This window comes from Corvus moneduloides, chromosome 8 (genome assembly GCF_009650955.1).
Source record: "Corvus moneduloides isolate bCorMon1 chromosome 8, bCorMon1.pri, whole genome shotgun sequence".
Classification (NCBI taxonomy): domain Eukaryota; kingdom Metazoa; phylum Chordata; class Aves; order Passeriformes; family Corvidae; genus Corvus; species Corvus moneduloides.
In genome coordinates, this window is record NC_045483.1 from 26,219,194 (window position 1) to 26,236,882 (window position 17,689).

The 17,689-nt window shown below is 37.5% G+C and overlaps 1 protein-coding gene across 1 annotated transcript in view; it reads left to right on the forward strand.

Annotated features, from left to right (window-relative positions):
- Window positions 1-17,689, forward strand: part of NRG3 (neuregulin 3) — a 363,094-nt gene that overhangs the window by 131,401 nt on the left and 214,004 nt on the right. Inside the window, exon 2 of the mRNA XM_032115875.1 lies at window positions 10,597-10,726. Within this exon, the coding sequence (XP_031971766.1) occupies window positions 10,597-10,726 (130 nt within the window). The remainder of the gene's footprint in view (window positions 1-10,596; window positions 10,727-17,689) is intronic.

The window sequence follows — 17,689 nt, forward strand, 5'->3', positions numbered from 1 at the left end:
ACTTTGCTCAGGGTGAGTAGGGTGACAGGTTATAAAATTAGAACTGTAGAGCACATTGGATGTAGGAGCATTTATGTGCTTCCAGATACAACTTTACAGTGTTTTGGCTTGTGGAGACTGAAGTGAAAAACAGGAGCCCCGGCAGAATATTGCCTGTAATGGCAATGTTCCCAAGAGAAATTTCAGAGTGCATTATACTCTGTCTTCATGAAGGCATCTTTCCTTATAGTTCCAAACTCTGTGTATTTTCTTCCTTTTGCTCTTTTGTTTACCGTTAGCAAGAATTTGTATTCTGGTTTATTGCACTAAGGCTGTGGGTTCTTTAATAATAAACAGCCAGCCAAGAAGTTTCAACTTTCTAAACTTATTTTGTACCAACATAACAGTCTCTGGGATTCCCAGATTCTGCTGGGAATTCAGCAGAAAATCGTTTCACTTAATAGGCAATAACTTAGATTTGTATCATGGACGTTGAACTCATAATTTTGTGTTAAATTGAAGATTGGGGGGATGCAACTAAATATGACTTGAATGTGAGTCAAAGGCCAAGGATTCATGAAATAGAAAAAAATCATGTTTATATTATTCTGTGAAATATTCCAGAATATTTGTAGAGATGTTAGGATATTAGATTAGATTAGATCTCCGGTCAAACTCAGCCTTAACTTGGGTTTTGTTGACTGCAGTCTGATTTCTGAAGCTGTAGTAGCCCACTGAGAACCTCATTATCTGGCTCTTCCTTACCACAGTTCACTGACTCTTGGCTGTGCTGAAGCAGCGCGTGTGTAAATTAAAAAGCTATGTGTGATTTACCTAATTAGTGGCATTGGAAAATGCTGGCCAATAAAGCTGAGCAGTTTGTTGTTGTGTGCTGGCAGCAAAGACAAGATGGTTTGCAGTGTGTGAACTTCGGACAGTGCCATGTCAAAAACAGATAGAAAATTATTCTCCTTACCTGAGGAGAACAAGAGGAATCTTGTGAGGTAATCCATGCATAAGGATAGAGCAGTGCAGGATGAGGGAACTGTTGCAAAGATACTTTACTTTCTCATGCCCATCCCCTTTCTGTTCTGGAGGACTGATTTCAAAGAAATAAAGTGAGGAAAAGAGATTTAAAAAATAAGGCGTAATTTAGAATATACAAGTTTCTTTATGGAAGGAAATGTGGAGAGTAACGTTAATGTTTCATAGCCTGACTTTGCATGTCCACACAACAAGGATGTCAGAATTATAAATGAAGTAATGAATAAATTTTAGATTGCGTGCCTTGGAAATATGAACAAGCTTAGAGTTAAAATAGCTTTTCTTATTTCCCTTTTTCTATTCAATGTATTGTTTGACCTATTTCAATTCTTGGGAGAAAGAGCATCACTGCCAGTCAAACAACCTACTCATAGCTTCCTGATAATTAGTATTTTTACATTAAAACGTTGAGTGTTTCCCAATATAACTAGAATAGTTCTTTTATTCCAGTAGATACCTCTCTCTAAGCCTACAGTACCTTGAGGGTGACTATAAGAAGTGATTTCTTAAATGTTGAAAACACAGTGCTGGATAGTTCCTGTACAAATGTAAGGAAAAGGTAAATGATCCAGGAAAACTTATAAACCTTAGAGCATAGATCAGGCCCAGGCAGCTCAGCCTTGTCAGCACTGTTATTCACCAGTGCCCCTGCCCTCTGGAGCCATAGGCCTGTGTTTTCCCTTTGCTACTCCTTACTATAAAAATGTGTAAAATCACACAAAACTCTTTCCAGTTTCCAGAAGAACTTTCCTATACCACAGCATGTAAAGATGTGCAAATACAGATTGTTACAGATGTGTGATTGACAAAGTGTTGCTGCTCTGCGGGGACACTCACCAGCTACCATTAGTGATGAGGCTTTCTGTATCAATTCTAGCATTTCTTTCTTTAGCAAGAGCTGGGCAAGCTGAAGCCCCTGTGTGCTCTAAACAGAAATATTTGCCTTCAAGATCTAAGGTTTCTATTGTTCCCTTACTCTCCTCTGGTCCTTGCATCTGAACTCCCACCTCCACACAATGTTTCACAGGCAGAAAGAAGAGAGCTGTGATCTAAGAAAGAAAAAGATTTGGAGGACTGTTAATTGGGTCTTTTACTACATGTTACAATAATTGTAACACCACTTTTAAACTCATGTTGTAGCAATACTGAATTATTTAGGTCGTTTAATTTTTTGTATTTTCTTCTTCTTGATTTGATTCACTAGATTTCATGTGAGGTGGATTTTTTTAATTTCAGAGTGCTGGTGATTGCAGACATCACAGATGTGCGCTACATTTGCTTTCTTCTAGCATCCTTTAACCTACACAGAATTGTTCTGTTTTGGGGTGTCCCCCCCTCCAAGTTTTGCTTTCACCTCTTGAAGTCTATATTTTTTTACTATTTTTTAAATTATTGACTACTTTGCTTTAATGCTGCAAAGTCACTTAATTTAACAGTATTTCAGTTTCTCCATCTATTGGAGATTATTTACCAGAGCTATTTTCACATCCCCAAAAGAGTGTCCCTTTTTGGTGCAGTGGTGCCACCCAGTCTCAAGGGCTTTTGGTGTCTCCAGAGATGTCAGTTTGCTGGGATGGGAGGGACTGCAGGGGTCAAAGAACAGAGAAACTCCAATGGAGCCACTTCTAGCACAATCTCTAGTATGCTGCTTTTTCACGGATTTCCTCTATTAGTTTCTTTTAGATCAATTAGTAAGTCCTACTGAAGGATAACTGAATACATGTCTGATTGACAAAAGCACTCTGCACCCAGAGAGGCCATCAGAACCGTCATACCTCAATTTCAGAGTAATTCTTCACTTTGAATGCTAAAACCTTTTAGAGTCTTAGTCACTCCTGTTTCTTTGGCTCTTAGACACCGAACTTCTGAAAGACTCTGGCCTTTTGTGTCTCACAGGGCTCTCTCCTGAGTCATTTCCCATTTGTTCAGCTTTCACTGGTTTCAGTTCCAGCAGCACAGGAGAATGCAGCCTCTGATGTGCAAATTGCCCATACAGAGATGAATTTCAGTGGTGTTTAGGGTTCAGTATTTAAGTTCTGACAGATGTGATCAGATATTACATTTCAAAGTGATACTGGCATTATTTCGTTTCCCGTTTTTGAGTTTGTTGTGAGAAAGCATTAGGTGGGCATATTTTTGTAATTCTTTTTAGAAGTAATGCTTGGTTAGTTTGATTTTTTTTGTTTCTGAAATCATGAAAGTAAAGGGATAATTTTATATTTCAGAGTTTTTTGCATCAAGTAAATAACCCATGATATTTGCTAATAATGCACTCAAAACTTGAAAATCATTCCATATGTTTTTCAAGATATGTATTTATACTTGTGTATTGTGATTTCAAACTGCTGAAACATTTAGAAAATATGAACAACAAGGTCACACTTAAAGAATTAATTTAGGAGTTGCTGACAAGGGAACATGTGTGATTTTTGGAGAGATGACTGTCTGTAATTTCTTCTTCTGGAGCTTGAGCTGTGTTTTCTCTACAGTTGTGCATGTGCTACTGTGCTCTGATGAGATGGGAGAAAAGCAGTCTGTTTGAGGATGTGGTGGTTTGTACCGGCAGAGAAGTGTTTCACAGGAATGTGCTGGTTAAGGTAACATCACATGAGCTTATGTAATCCTCAGAATGAAATGCAAAGACATTGGGGCTGTCTCTGGTAACAATTCCAGCTCCCCCTCAGTCTGACTGGGAAGCCAACTGGTGTAAATGACATTGTTTTGATGTGTTGGCTGTGTTGTCAATTTGTTGCTAAATTAAACCGATTTGTTCATTTGAACCTGAAGGGTGATAGAAAAGCTCCAACGGGTCCCATATCTGCAGCACAACTTTGTTTTATATCATGATGCCAGCAAAGCTTCTAAAGTGTTATTAGATTAAATAAAATTTTCTCTGGCACAAAAATGGCTAAGGGGTAGCTCTTTGAATAATCAGCATCCAGAACTCCATTGCTTGTTTATACAAAACTGCCTCTCTAAATGCAAAAAAATACTTTTCCTATTTATAATTAAGCTTTTGGTTTTAATAATATATAAATATATGCAAAAGAGTTCAAGTAAGTTCAGAACAAGAAGCCTGTTATTATTATAAAAAATATGAAGTTTTTTTTATAGTCATTTATTACTAGAATTTTAAAATTTAATTATTCCAGCAGGCCCGTGGCTAATGCCAGCTGTTGTTCAGGTAGCACTGACAAAGCAAGATCTCTGCTTTGCATTAAAAATGGCTACGTCTGGAATATTTTCTTTGCAAATATCAACAACTTAAGAAAGAGTTACCATCAGCTAAGGCTAAATCATAGCAAACGCTAAATATTTGTGTTTCCCTTTCCTTCTCCCTTAATGAGTATCTTGCTAAGACTTGGTATCTTCTTCCCCTGCCCACCTCTTGTTTGCCAGGGGCCGGGAAAGGGAGGGACTGTCTCACTTCTGAGAATGAAGGTGTGTGTTTCCAGTCAGGGGCAATCCTGGTGGGTAGAGGGTGTCACCTCCTTGTTTTTCCTTGTCCTGGGCTTGGCGAACATTTCACACGTAAATCGTAAATCGCCCTCTCTTTGTATGCTTTTGTTATCAGGATTGTTGTTGCTACTGTTCCCTTTCTTTTCTCATTGCTGTTTCCAGTGAATTGTTCTTATCTGGAGCTGTGATCCTTGCCTTTTGTGTTTCGAACTGGAGAGGGAATAGGGAAGCAATAAACTAATGGGGAATACCATTCTTAAACCATGACACTTCTAAAAACAGGAATAAAAACTTTAGATTCTATGTTTTTTAAGGTTCAGTAAGTGAATAAACAATATCATATATAAACTGTTCTGTGTGCAAGTTTCGATTTTTGGGCAAGGTTCTTTCTAGTTAGGGCTACGACACATAATTCTGAGATATCAAGAGAGAAGCACTAGATGACACTATAGGAACTTCAGGGAACCCTGGTTATACTGAACCATTGTAAATATTTTGCCATTGACTTCACTGAACACAAAATTTAACTCCCTATGTGCTACCCCTATTAACTGACCTTTTATGTTGCCTTTTTCACAGAATGAAGTAATGATACAAGAATATATTGTAAAAAATGTTGGGGTTTTTTTTTGAGAAGGTTTTTTTTTTTTGATAACTGGAGTTGTATTGGCAGAGGAAATTCAGTTGCTTGTATCTGGCTTATTTTTTGCAGTGCATGTAGAAATGGGATCAGGGATTTAAAATAAGCATCTTGCTTTTTTGGTGCCCCAGTAAGTAATGGTTCTCTGGGAAATGATCAGCTGTTCATGGATAAAAAGGTAAAGGAAAAGCCAGTTTGCATGTTGATACTGAATCTGTAAAGCTGCTAATGCCCAGTGGTAGTCAAAATATGCTGCATTTTTAAAAAGCCTTTCATTGTGAAAGCTCTGGTGTTAAAATGAACTGTCCTAATATTCTTGGTGGTGATGCACCAAGCTTTTGCCGTACCTGTGTCAATGACTGTAGCTGCAGAGTTTGGGTGCCTGTCTGCTAGTGAGGTCACAAAAGTTATACAAGGCCTTTCCCCATCTCTTGTTCTCCTGGGTCATTTTTCTCCCTACAGCAGATAATGTTGTCTGCCTGGAAAAAATGTTTACAGTGAGGGCCATGCAGTGTGGGTATCATTTAAAGCTAACACATGAAACTTGATTTGTTTGAGATGTAACCAGTAAAATCTGCTTCTGAAGCTGGAATGCTGCAGGACAGATGTGATAGATGGGAATGGCTGCTGCTGCAGTCTGTGCAGAAGCAGCTGCCATGAATGCTGCTGTTTCCCAGGATATTTTAAATCTTGCTTTCTTTCTTTTCCTGCATTTTCCCTTAGCAGTTACAGGTTTATCAGGGCATAGTATTGGAAACACTGAGAGTGGTAGCCTCTTAGTATTTCTAGTAACCACATCATGCCTTGAAGATCACTCAAAAATTAGCTATCAAGAGCCATCCTGTACTGGCATAAATACGATGAATTTTATTAATGAGACAAGAATGCAAATTCACTAACACTTTTTTTGACTGTTTTAGACCTAAACAAAATAAAATAATATCTGCAAACTTCCTACTGATTTTTTTCAACAGTCCCAAAGGCTACATTTTTTTAAAAACCAACTCTATGCTCATAAATAAAAGGTCTTGAAGCCTTCCTTTGAAATGTGAATGGAATTCTGATTCATTTGATTAAATGGTAACTGAGGATTGGCAATGAGAGATCCATTTCTGAAGTATGGGGATCATGCATAAACCTTTGCTGACATAGTAAGGCAAGAAAAATAATAACAAGAGTGCCTGGATTCCAACTTAGATGGAAAGATTCCGGCAGAAATCAATATCCCCTGCTCCTTTTTCATGAAACACCTGAACACAGGGCAATTAAAAAAATACCTTAAGGAATACACATTGAATTTAGAGGCATCTGAATGCTTAATAGAAATTCCCTTTTGTTACCTGTAAACATTTGGGACTGTTACCACATTCAAAGACTAAAAATAAATTAAGGAGCGGTACTATTAATTTTTTTTTTGAGTGCCTAGGTTTTATTAATTATTTTAAAAATAATAAAAAAAGTCAAACATCACAATACAATGGTGTTTATTTACCAGCCTTCTGAAGATATGAAGGACAATTCCACCATGGAAAAGTCAATTCAGTATTTGGTTAGGAGTAAAATAAAACAAGAGACAATAGGATTTATTATTTATTAGAAAAAGAATCCGGAAAACTCTATAGTCTCTACAGTGTTTTCTGTTGTTTTGTACTTTCTGTAGTTATGTTTAGAACAAGTTTTTAGGTTTTGTTTTTATCAATATTTAATGATGCCGTAGCAGAGCTTGTTCTATCATGAATGCAACATAAAATAACAGTGGGATTTTAACTTTTATGAAACTCACATACAGGATATGTGAGTTATCTCCAGGAGAAAGTACCCAGCAGCTCTAGGGATCTCTGGTATATCAGTTAGTGACACAGCTTCAGGATGTTGCTGAATGACCTTTTGAGCTCAGATACCTGACCTCTGCAGCCCAGAGATCTGTGCACAGGTTAGCTGTACACAGTGTCCATATGCATCAACCTGCTTAGACTGGCACAAATATTTCCAAACCAGAAAAGGCTCTAATTGAAAAGTGACTTTTAATGATACTATGTATTAAAAAAAAAAAACAAACCCAATTCTTGAGTACTTTTCAACATTAGGAGTGCAGTCCAAGGCTGCCATAAGGAGCTGCCAGCATCATTGTTACCTACAACTGTCGTACTTAATTTGAAAGGAGAGGGACAGGACCCAAAACACAAAAAAAAAGCTTGAGATGGTGTCCAAGTGGAAAAAATGAACTATTGCAACTTACTCTTATTTTTAAATTAAACACAAGGGTTGATTAATATTAAACAGAGAAATAATTAAAATAAAGCAGAACAAAACTTCTAAAGGATATATTTAAACTAAAACTTTAAAACGCTGACCTTGACAAGGTATTCTTGATTTAATTATGGTAGAAGAGGAGTATCCTGCACTTCAAAAGCTGTGCTCTGAGAATTCATTGCTTCAATGCCTCAGCCACGCTTTGTGATGGTGCCGATCTCCCTCGGTTTGCTCTCGTCCTTTGGGAACACCTCAGATTCCTTTGGTGTGTGTTGCAGCTGCCTTCATAAGGGTATTTGCACGTATTGTTTCTTCAGAGCAGGCTGACAAATGCAAATGTTCTGTTCTCTAAAGCTGGATCAAGCTGCGTTTCTGCTCATCAAACAGTTTTACTTACCTTTTGTAATTATCACAAGTGCTTTCAAATAATGTTACCTTCAGTTTTCCTTATTTTAAGGGGGTAGTGTCTTGGTTTGAAAGACAGGTGTCTGCTAAGGAAGGCAGGAGCCCCCCTTGGAATGGCAGATGGGACCCCCCTTCCCTCCGAGTTATTATAATTTTGAAATCAAGGGGCTTTTAGGCAAAGATGTGGGAAATAGGAATAACAATTCTTTACTATTATATATCTGTATGTCTATAACCAGTCAGACAAACAACAGTAACTATGGCAGTAACAGCGAACAATCACAAACCCAGTGCCAGCCTTCTCGGCTGTCGGGCCCTTTCCCCTCGGGTGCAGTTCCGCTCGCAGCCGGCAGGGGCGCTGGCGGCTCCCGGTGAGCAGGGCAGGTGCGATGGTTCCCCCGCGGCTGCAGGGGGCGCTCCGGAGCGAGCTCGGGGAGCACGCGGCACCGGTACTCCGGGGATCCCGGGAAGGGATGGGACAAAGGCTTCACAAACCCCTGGGCAGCTGATCCCGGTGTCCGGCCGGACCCTCGGGAACAGCAGGCTGGAACGGCAGGCTGGAGCAGCAGGGACGAGCACAAATCCCGGGTGGCAGACGTGATGCATCCAAACAGGGAACCCCCCGGAGGTCTGGGCAGGCAGGGCAAGCAGGGCTACAACGCAGCGAAGGCTCGAAGCAGCGGTGGGGCAGGGCAGCCACAGCCCGGCTCCCAGCGGGGCAGGGAAGACGGGCTTGGGATCCCAGGGCTTTTCCAGCAGAAGGGGAAAAAAAAGCAGCCGAAGAAAAGCAGCCTCCCTCTCTGTCCAAATGCTGGAGACTGACTGCCCACACACCCAGGTGAAACAAAAGAATAGCCAGATGTGTCCCACCCCGTTGCCAGCTCTTTTGTTTTTCTTAAATACCCAGCCATTTGTCCTCCTAGCAACAAGTATGGGAAAATTCCTTTAACAGAAAAAAAAAAAACCAGGAGAGCTCCTAAACCCCCAAGAGGTAGCAATATAACTGATTACTCAGGTATATATTTATTTTTTGCCTGATCAAGTTTTAAATGGTCACTTAAGTTCTACTGGGTAAAACTGACCTTAAAAAGTAACTGAGCTACCTTTTTTCTATGTGAGGATATTTTTTTTACATAAAAGCTGATCATTCTTGAAATGTCAACAGTGAGCTGCTAGTTACTGTTTGCATCTATAAACATCTTGTATTGTCTCCAAAATTCAGCTTGATAGATTTCAGTTCAAGGTTTGCTTGCAATCATTAAAAACATAGTTTCTAGCCTGAAAATTTTTTGTAAGTGCTGCTATGGGGGACAATGGCACGGCCTTTTGTTCTGAATCTGTGAAAACATTTGAGGAAAGACTGTTAAGAGTTTATTCCCAGGATTTTTTTTGTCTCTGCTAAAAACACTGAACTACAATATTTTCTCTCTGGAGAGGAAAAACAAAAAAGTGTTGCATACAAAGAATAGGGCATGGATTTTCTTATTATTTTCAAATCTATTTTATTAATCTTTTGTCATTTAGTCTTCATATAAGGAAAACTTGTAGTGGTGTTTTATTAAAAATATACTGAGAACAAAAAAAAGTTACTTTGAAAGATTTTTGGAATTATCTGAATTTTCTTGCAGAACTGTAGTTATGGGTGTCTTGCAGTTCAGTGTTTTGGTTTTCAACTCTGGTGCTGAAAATTGGTGGATATTTACCTTGTTATGAGCAAAAAGCAAGTTAAAGTGTTTGTATAACTTTGAGTTTGCAAGGTTCTATGTCTATTGAACACTGCTTCCTTCCTTTGACAGCAGGCAGCTTAACATTTTGTGACAGGCTGTATGGTATACAATGAAATGTTCTCTTACTATTTCAATATATATCAGATCCTGCAAAGTGGTTAGGAATTTAAACCTTTTGAATTAAGATTGAATATGAAGACTGAACCATGGCTCTGTGGAAATCATAATCTACTTTGAAAATCACACTTCATTAGACAAAAACCTTGTCTTAGTGAAGAAAATTAAAATATGTGTCAGTCAGGCATCTTCCTCTGAAAATTTCACTTTATTGTTGATTAATCCAACTGGATTGGAAAGGTTAAAGAGATTTATTAGAAGACAGGAATGATAGCTCACCCTGACATACTGTCAGCCTATTCCAAATCTAATTATCTAACTAAATATTCCAAAGGTGCAGCCAACAGTTCTTCCTGTAACCAAGCCTTTAACTGTGTTTTGGGGGATCTATAGACACCTACAGATGATATATGTGAAATGACACACTCTCTGGTACATTGCTTGTGTTTAAGTTTTAGGCTGGTTTTTGTGACTGGTGAATCAAATTAGTATTGATATTGGCTATTCGGCTTTTTTTTCCTCTTATCGTAGCAGGCTTTATTTGGGTTTTTTGGGTTGATACTATATTATCTACTTTTGCTTGTTTTTTTAATGGAAAAATTTCCTGTCTGATTTCAAACTATGTTTTGGAGTGTTGATATGAGAATATTGTTCTTGTTACAGGATACAAAGTAGGTTTCTTTTCATTTTAGAAGGGAAATTTTGGAAATTGGAAGTAGTTGAGATTATACCGCAACTTTGCTGCAGGCTAATTTGTTTTTCTGCAGGTATTTTTTGCAAGCCTTTTAAGAAACCTGATTGCAAATAATACTGTGGTCGCACAGAGGTTTGCATGCCCTGTGCTTTCCATTTCTTTCAGTCTGCGTTTGATGTTACTGAGACCAGTATGATCATGTTTATTTAACATGTACTGTAAGAATATCCAATATTTATCCTTACAGCATTTCTTCCCTTTCCTTGTTTCTTCCACAGAAACCACGACGTATTCCACGGAGCGATCTGAGCACTTTAAGCCATGCAAAGACAAGGACCTTGCATATTGTCTCAATGAAGGGGAATGCTTTGTGATAGAAACCTTAACGGGATCCCACAAACACTGCCGGTAAGTCATTTGCCAAGAAATTCCAAAAAAGTCCTCTGTCTGAGGGAGGAAGCATTAGGGAAGAAAAAATAAACATTCAGGAGTAGAATGTTGGAAAGCAATGGAATTTCTTTTCCAATCCGACTGCATCCCTCACAGCTGGTGGGTTTCTTACTAGTCTGTAATAATAACAGATAGAAATATGAAAATACAAGAAGCAACATTTTGATCTTTTCATAGGTAAGAAAAATCTTCAATATTCTATTTTCTAATTATACAAACATGTGAGGATTAATGTTTCATTTTGTTGGGTTTTTTACATGTAAGAGTCCTATATTCCCCTACACACCAGAAGCATTCCTTTATTTTGGGTACTCCAAGCAGAGTATTTGACAATAGTTGTATGTACTGTTAATTGAGATAGGAAGGGCTAGTTGGTTTAGGTTTAAGTTTAATTACTGAAACATAAAATGGACTGTAATACCCATCTGAACCTGTTATATAGCTGTTGTACCTTTTTATACTCCTGAACTTCTGCTATTATGCAAGGCCATCTGGAATGTATTGAAAAGAATACCAGAAAAGAAGAGCAGATTACTCATTATTACTATTACTACTACTTTATTATTATTATTAAGCTTTAGCGGTAGTAAAAATGAGCAATATGCAGAAGGAATACTGCAATATCTTCCTAAAGATGAGAATTTTAACACACCCACCAGACTCCCAATTATTTAAGCAATCTTTTAAACAGCAGTACAGGTTTTCATTTTGGACTACTTGTGATCTAATTTTCTCCTAAGATACTGTATATGGACTACAGAAGGTGTATCTAAGACACTCATATGTCTAAGTTTTAATCTGAACATCTAAATGTATGGATAACTCTAACATAAATAATAAAAAAGTGTCGAGGACAGAAGATTTCTTGAAGGATTTGGGACTTGAGCTGCTAAATCCCACTAAAAGTAGAAAAAAAAAAAGTCACAAAATCACATGTGCCTGGCTTGAAAATGGAAATTTATTAAAGATTGATGAAATTCTGCTTATCATCAGAAGAATGTTTCCAAGATTTTCACTGTTTTATACAATACTGGTGATTTTTCCCATTCAGTTGTGTATGGTTCAGTGATCATTCATTTCCCTTCTTTATTTTATGTTTTTGTATGGCATGCTTAAATTAAATATTATGAGTCATTTATTGTGGAAAATTGATGTCTTTTTCTACTTCCATCATTATACTTCACAAGTATTTTTTTTTCTCAAAGCAGATGAGGTTTTCAGTCTTTCTTAGAAATGTCATGAGCTGTTAAGGGAGTTATATCACTCAAATATCTAAGTGTGTTCTGTGTGTCAGAATATTCAAACTGAACAAAAATTATTCGAAATAGCAGAGAAAAATGGATATATAAGAGAATTTTTAATTTGGCTGGTAAATATAGTGGCTAATTTCTTTGAACAGATTGGTTTTGTAAACTATGGATTACATTTTAAAAAATTTGCAGGAGATATCTCATAAGAGCTGTATTCTTTTTGTTTGTTTGACTTTCGGGATCCTTCCTATTGTCTGCCTTTGCCAAATTCTCATTTATTTCCTGTGATTCCGATAGTGCAGTCTGACTAATAGTTAGAAGCTTTTCCATCCAAGCTTTTCCCTATTAATTCAACAGAATGTTGACTGTGCATTCTTTCCAGCAGAGTGGAATTCTTTCATCACCTTCCTGGTAATTACCATTCCATAGGGAAGCACCCGTATCTCTGTGAGGCTGTTAGCTCCCGTGTGTATGAGGCTTTTTGTTACTTGTACAAGTCCTGGGCTCTGGCACGTTCTCTGGGAATTAAACATCTGTTTTATGGTGGGTACTTTGAATGGTGCAACATCAAAAGACCTGGCAACAATGTTCATATAGCAAAACAGGACACATTTTAAAATTAAACGTGTGATTAGTTGTAACACTTTGTTTAGTTTTGTAAGGACCTTCGACATTGAAAGCAGCAACAAGTGCAGAATCACTTCTATACTGGTATGTTTGTCAATAATGGAGAGAAACCTTTAAATTTGACCCTAAAATGCTGTATCTCTACCTTGGTAACAGACTGAATGTGTCTTCGTTAGGGTCAGTGCTGTAATGAGTGGGATGCAGGTGTTTTTCTGTCTGTAGCCTATAACAGTGCTCAGGAATAACAGCCAGAACGTACACATACAGAAAAATACAATATTGATGTACCTTACTTGTCCTCTAACTAGCAAAAAAGTAATTTTTTACTGGGGTTATGGAATTCCCATTGCGGTCAAAAAGAGTCATTTGAATACAGAATTATGAAGACTTAAAATGGTACTTTGTTCTTAGAATCAGGCTGCATTGTATATTCTCATTGTGAGAGTGATTTTGCATCTGTTCTGGGAGCAGAGCACCAATTTACTGAAATGGGAATTTGCCATGTGGAACAGCTGCAGATAGAGGACCTTGATGGAGCAAAAAACTTCTATCCCACTTGGTCAGGTTTGAAGGGTATTAGTAGATTACATTCTTAGGGAGTTGTGCAGTTGTTCTTGTTGTGTGTACGTGTCTAAGGATAAATATGCTAGTTATAAAGGAAAAAAAGAAGAGATTTGATAGCAATTAATAAATATTTGAGTTACACCCCTTACCTCTTCTGTATCCTCATGACCATCCTGGCAATGCCAGCTAGCTTAACTGGCAGCTCAGGCACCTTTCTGAGCTAATAAAATCCATCGTGCTGTTGTTGGAAAGTTGACCCATGTCCATCTTCTGCCTCCAGCTGTCAGTGCTGACATTGGCACCAGGATGTTGTAGAGCACTGGCTCTGACTCGTTCCTGGTTTGTGGGATTCCTTCCTTGTTTTCTTGGAATCCATAACTGTGGAGAGTGGGACTAAGGTGCACCCTTGGCCAAGGGCAAGGGAGAGGCTGTATTGCAGGAGACCACTGGGAACGCAGGAAATGAGGAGGTCAGAAGGAGCCCTGATCATGCATCTTTCATTCCTGTTCACTACAGAGGAGGCGTCCTGAAGTCACAGGAATTTTAACTTTTTTAAAAAAATTTAATTTTTTTTTTCTAAATTTAATTCAAATTCTATAATTCAATTTTTATTCAAACTTCTACATTTTACTCACTGTCTCTTGGTGAAAAATTGCCTGGGATGTAAACTGGCAAGAGCTCTCCGGCATGGTTAGGTAACACACAAGACACACTGGATGTTTTGTGCTATTTTAAAGCTGTGACTTCAGTGTTTATTTTTGTGAATGGTTTAACATGAGCTTGTTTTAAGGATAGGGTGGGTAGGTCATCAGTAGGGAAACTTCATATTTAGCTTCTCCATATGCTTAAATTTTTTCAGTGTTGCCACCTTGAGAATTTAAGCTGAACGGCGAGGGTGCCTTAATGTGTAATTTACACAAAACAGATCAAGTACAAAGTCAACACTGACACATCAGCGTTTAACGGGGTATTACGTAACCCAGGCTTTAAAAAGACCTGTTCAGGTTTTCTTAGTACAATTTTATTTAAAAGACCCCCTCTCAAGTCATTCTGGTTTTTGTTAGAGTTTGGCTTGTGGGGTTGTGGTTTTTTGGGCTTTTTTTGTGACTCATTCTACGTTATATTTTTTTCCTTTTTAGTCCCTGTGTTTTCTTTAGATAACCCATTTAAAACTGGAAAACACTGGATGAATAAGTGGCTAAAACTTTTGAGGGGAGAAGAGGATTGTGCTTTTAAATTTCTCCTCTGAAAGAAGCCATTAAGGCTATTGTGTATGCACAGGAAGTGTTGGCATGGGCAATGAACTCGGATATACTCTTGATAGATTTGAGTATGTTGGATGAGATATTCCTTTCATCCTGTCTTCCTGTCCTTCATGTCTCCTTCATGAAGCAAGCAACAGAAAGCCTGAATAAGTTTTCTAACAATGGAGAGCAAAAGAATAGACTCACAAATGTACAGTAAACAAAACATCATTTCCAGTTGACCAAACTACAGCAGGTTATACGTTGGCATCCAAAGTGTGCTACTGTGGTTACAATCCCAGAGCTTTCAGATTTCATTGGACAATGTGGTTATGATGCATTCATGCTGTTCTGGTGAATTTTGAGCTTGGTGATCTTGCTCATTTTTATGCATAAATTTTCCATTTTTACATTCAGTTGATTAAAAAATTATACCAGCATTTCTCAGCTTTGTTTAAAATCTGTCATGAGACCAGAAGGATTGAATCCCCATTTAATGAAAATCCAGTTTGGATAAATGTTTATATACTGTCAGGTTTTATTGTCAGTCTTCTGCATAATAGTAGCTGTAATCCAGGCATAGCCCTTGCTGTCAGCAAAAGCAGGAGAAAAGGATCAAACAGATGGGACTTTAGAACAGTTCTGAGTGTGGCATATGATACGTGCACTTAACCATAAGTTAAAAATCTAAAAAGCTAAGAATATAATTCCCCTGATTTAGTTACATGGCTTGTTTTCTAGGCTTTGGCAGTCTGACCTAGGTGTTTTAAAATACCAGCTACTCCATTTTGTGCGTTCCCCCATCTTGTATTTTGCTGACACTTTTCCAGAACACTTCCAACATGTAAATAAAGCAAGCCCAGGAAGTTATTCACTGTTGAATAGCATTGAATACATAAAAAAATTTCACTGACATCACAATATTCCAAGAGTAGTTTCATCGAATTAATCCACTGTATTAAGATGACAATGTAACATACAGCTACAAACTTGGAGAAAGAAGGCTGTGCTTGGAATTTAGGATATTTTCCATGTCAAGGGCAATCAGCAGAGCTCCTGTTGTGGAAATTATTGTCTTATGAGCATTGCTTGTAGCACATGTCTAGATTACATTTGCATGGTTGCACACACCATTTTCTGGAATGCCTCCGCCTTTACTTTCGTGTTTACTTTGGAAAACCTGGAGTGAAGTTGAAATACAAAGTTAGGTATCTATAAGCTGTTGTTAAGCAGCTCTTTAGTAACTTTAATATAGATTGTATTTTTACTCCACCCCCCGTGTATTCAGCACTGCTATCACAGGTTGGGGTTGCTTTCAGCACCGTGATTGCTTCTGTAGCTCAGATGGAATGGCTGGTGTGCCTCAAGTATTGTGACTGTATGATCCTTTTCAAAACTCAACCTGTAAGAAGTCAGGAACCTGGAATTCCGGCCAAGAAGTCCATTACAGGGAGTGCACATCCCCAGGGTAGCATCAGCTTGCCCATGTTCATTTACTCAAGGTAGCACTAGTAAACAATAAATTAAAACCTTTATTGCCTTAAGTAATATTAATATAATGTACAATGTGACTGCTTCTCTCTTTTTTTATTGGAAACCATCATGCTTTTCTTGTATAATTTTAGGTATTTTTTTCCTTCCTAAAACAAACAAACAGAAAATCCCCAAACAAATACCAAACCAGAAAACAGTCCCCAAACCCAAAGCATTTCTGTGCGTTCTCTTTCCGTCTCCTGCCTCTTGAAATAATGGGAAGATGTTGGATGGCTTTGCTGTCACATACTGGTTTCTTGTTTTAAACCTTTTCAGATATCAACTGTGAAGAAAAATGGTTTATAAACCTCAAGGTGAAATGTTGTAAAGTCCAAGATACCTGTAAGACTCTTACTTGTTACCTTGGTATTCGTGTTACCTAGGTATCCTAAGTCTTTTCATATTATCCAATCTTACATAATTTTTATCATTTGGTCTGAAATTTTTTACACTCAACATATAAGCCTTTAGTTCTTTTAATTGGATGCAGTTGATCAGAATAAAAACTAAATTAATTGGTCCCAATACCAAATTTCACCTATATAAAATCAGTACTTTTTCAGTTATCCCCATTCTTTTGCTAACAGTCCTCTGAAATTAAGCCTCTTCAAATCTGATATTATGGTATAAGAATTCAATAAATAACAAACAGTTTTTTAAATGTAAATTGAGTCTTTTAGCATCCTCCCCAGATGCAGTAGTGCAGGAACATATTATATGATATTCACATGAAACACAAGAACATCTGATTCATGCTTTCATAATTTAACATTCAGAAGATAGAGGCTCTTGAGAAATGTTCTTGTCAAAGTACTTTAATTATTGATTAATTTTGACAGTATCAACACTCCATTTTACAGTGCTTTTTATTTACACATTTTCCCCTAGATTATTGCATGCAGCTTTTCCTGTAACTTCTGTGGTAGAAAATACTTTCAGCTTGCGGAATGCATATGCCAATTTAAGAGTCTTGTGAAATCCAGTTACTTTCAAATATCTGCAAAACTAAGTGTTTTAATGCAGCAGTGTAATAATTTGCATTTCAAATGCTATGACAGGTATTTCCCTTGATGTGTTTACAGAAGTTCACCCTTCAGCAGATGCTTGAGTTTTTGGGTACTGCGATAAACCTGTTTGTTATGGTTGTTGCTGTTCACATGGTATCATTCCTTCAAGCAGCTCTGAGCACCAGAGGTCACTGGCAAAACATCTATTATCCATTTATCCCTCCAAAACATCTTCTGAAAACAGTTTTGTGTTAGTCTTATTGTTTGGGGGAGGGTAAATTAATTTAACAGTAAAAAAAATACAGAATGAAACAAAGCTTTGTATTTAATGATAGCCTGTATTCACAGTATTTCAGATTTTGTTTGCTTTCTGCTGAGCACCTTAAGCTACATTTTCTAATGCTTTTCCTTTCAAAAAATTAATTTATTACTAACCAGTGTGAGTTCCTGGCTCCATTTCTGCCTTTTGAAGTCATGAAATTTACACACCTGCTTAAGGTTATGGTGAAGATGCATTTTTCCAGTGGGAACAATAAAGTAAAAGTCTAATACTGTCCAGATAAAATGCATGCCCAGATAATTAAATTACACTCCAATTTAACAATTTGCCTATGATTCATTCAATTTAAGCAAATACCCATAAAAGCAAAATATAGTTCTTAGTCCATTTTGTCTTGTTTGAAAGCTTATTCAAAT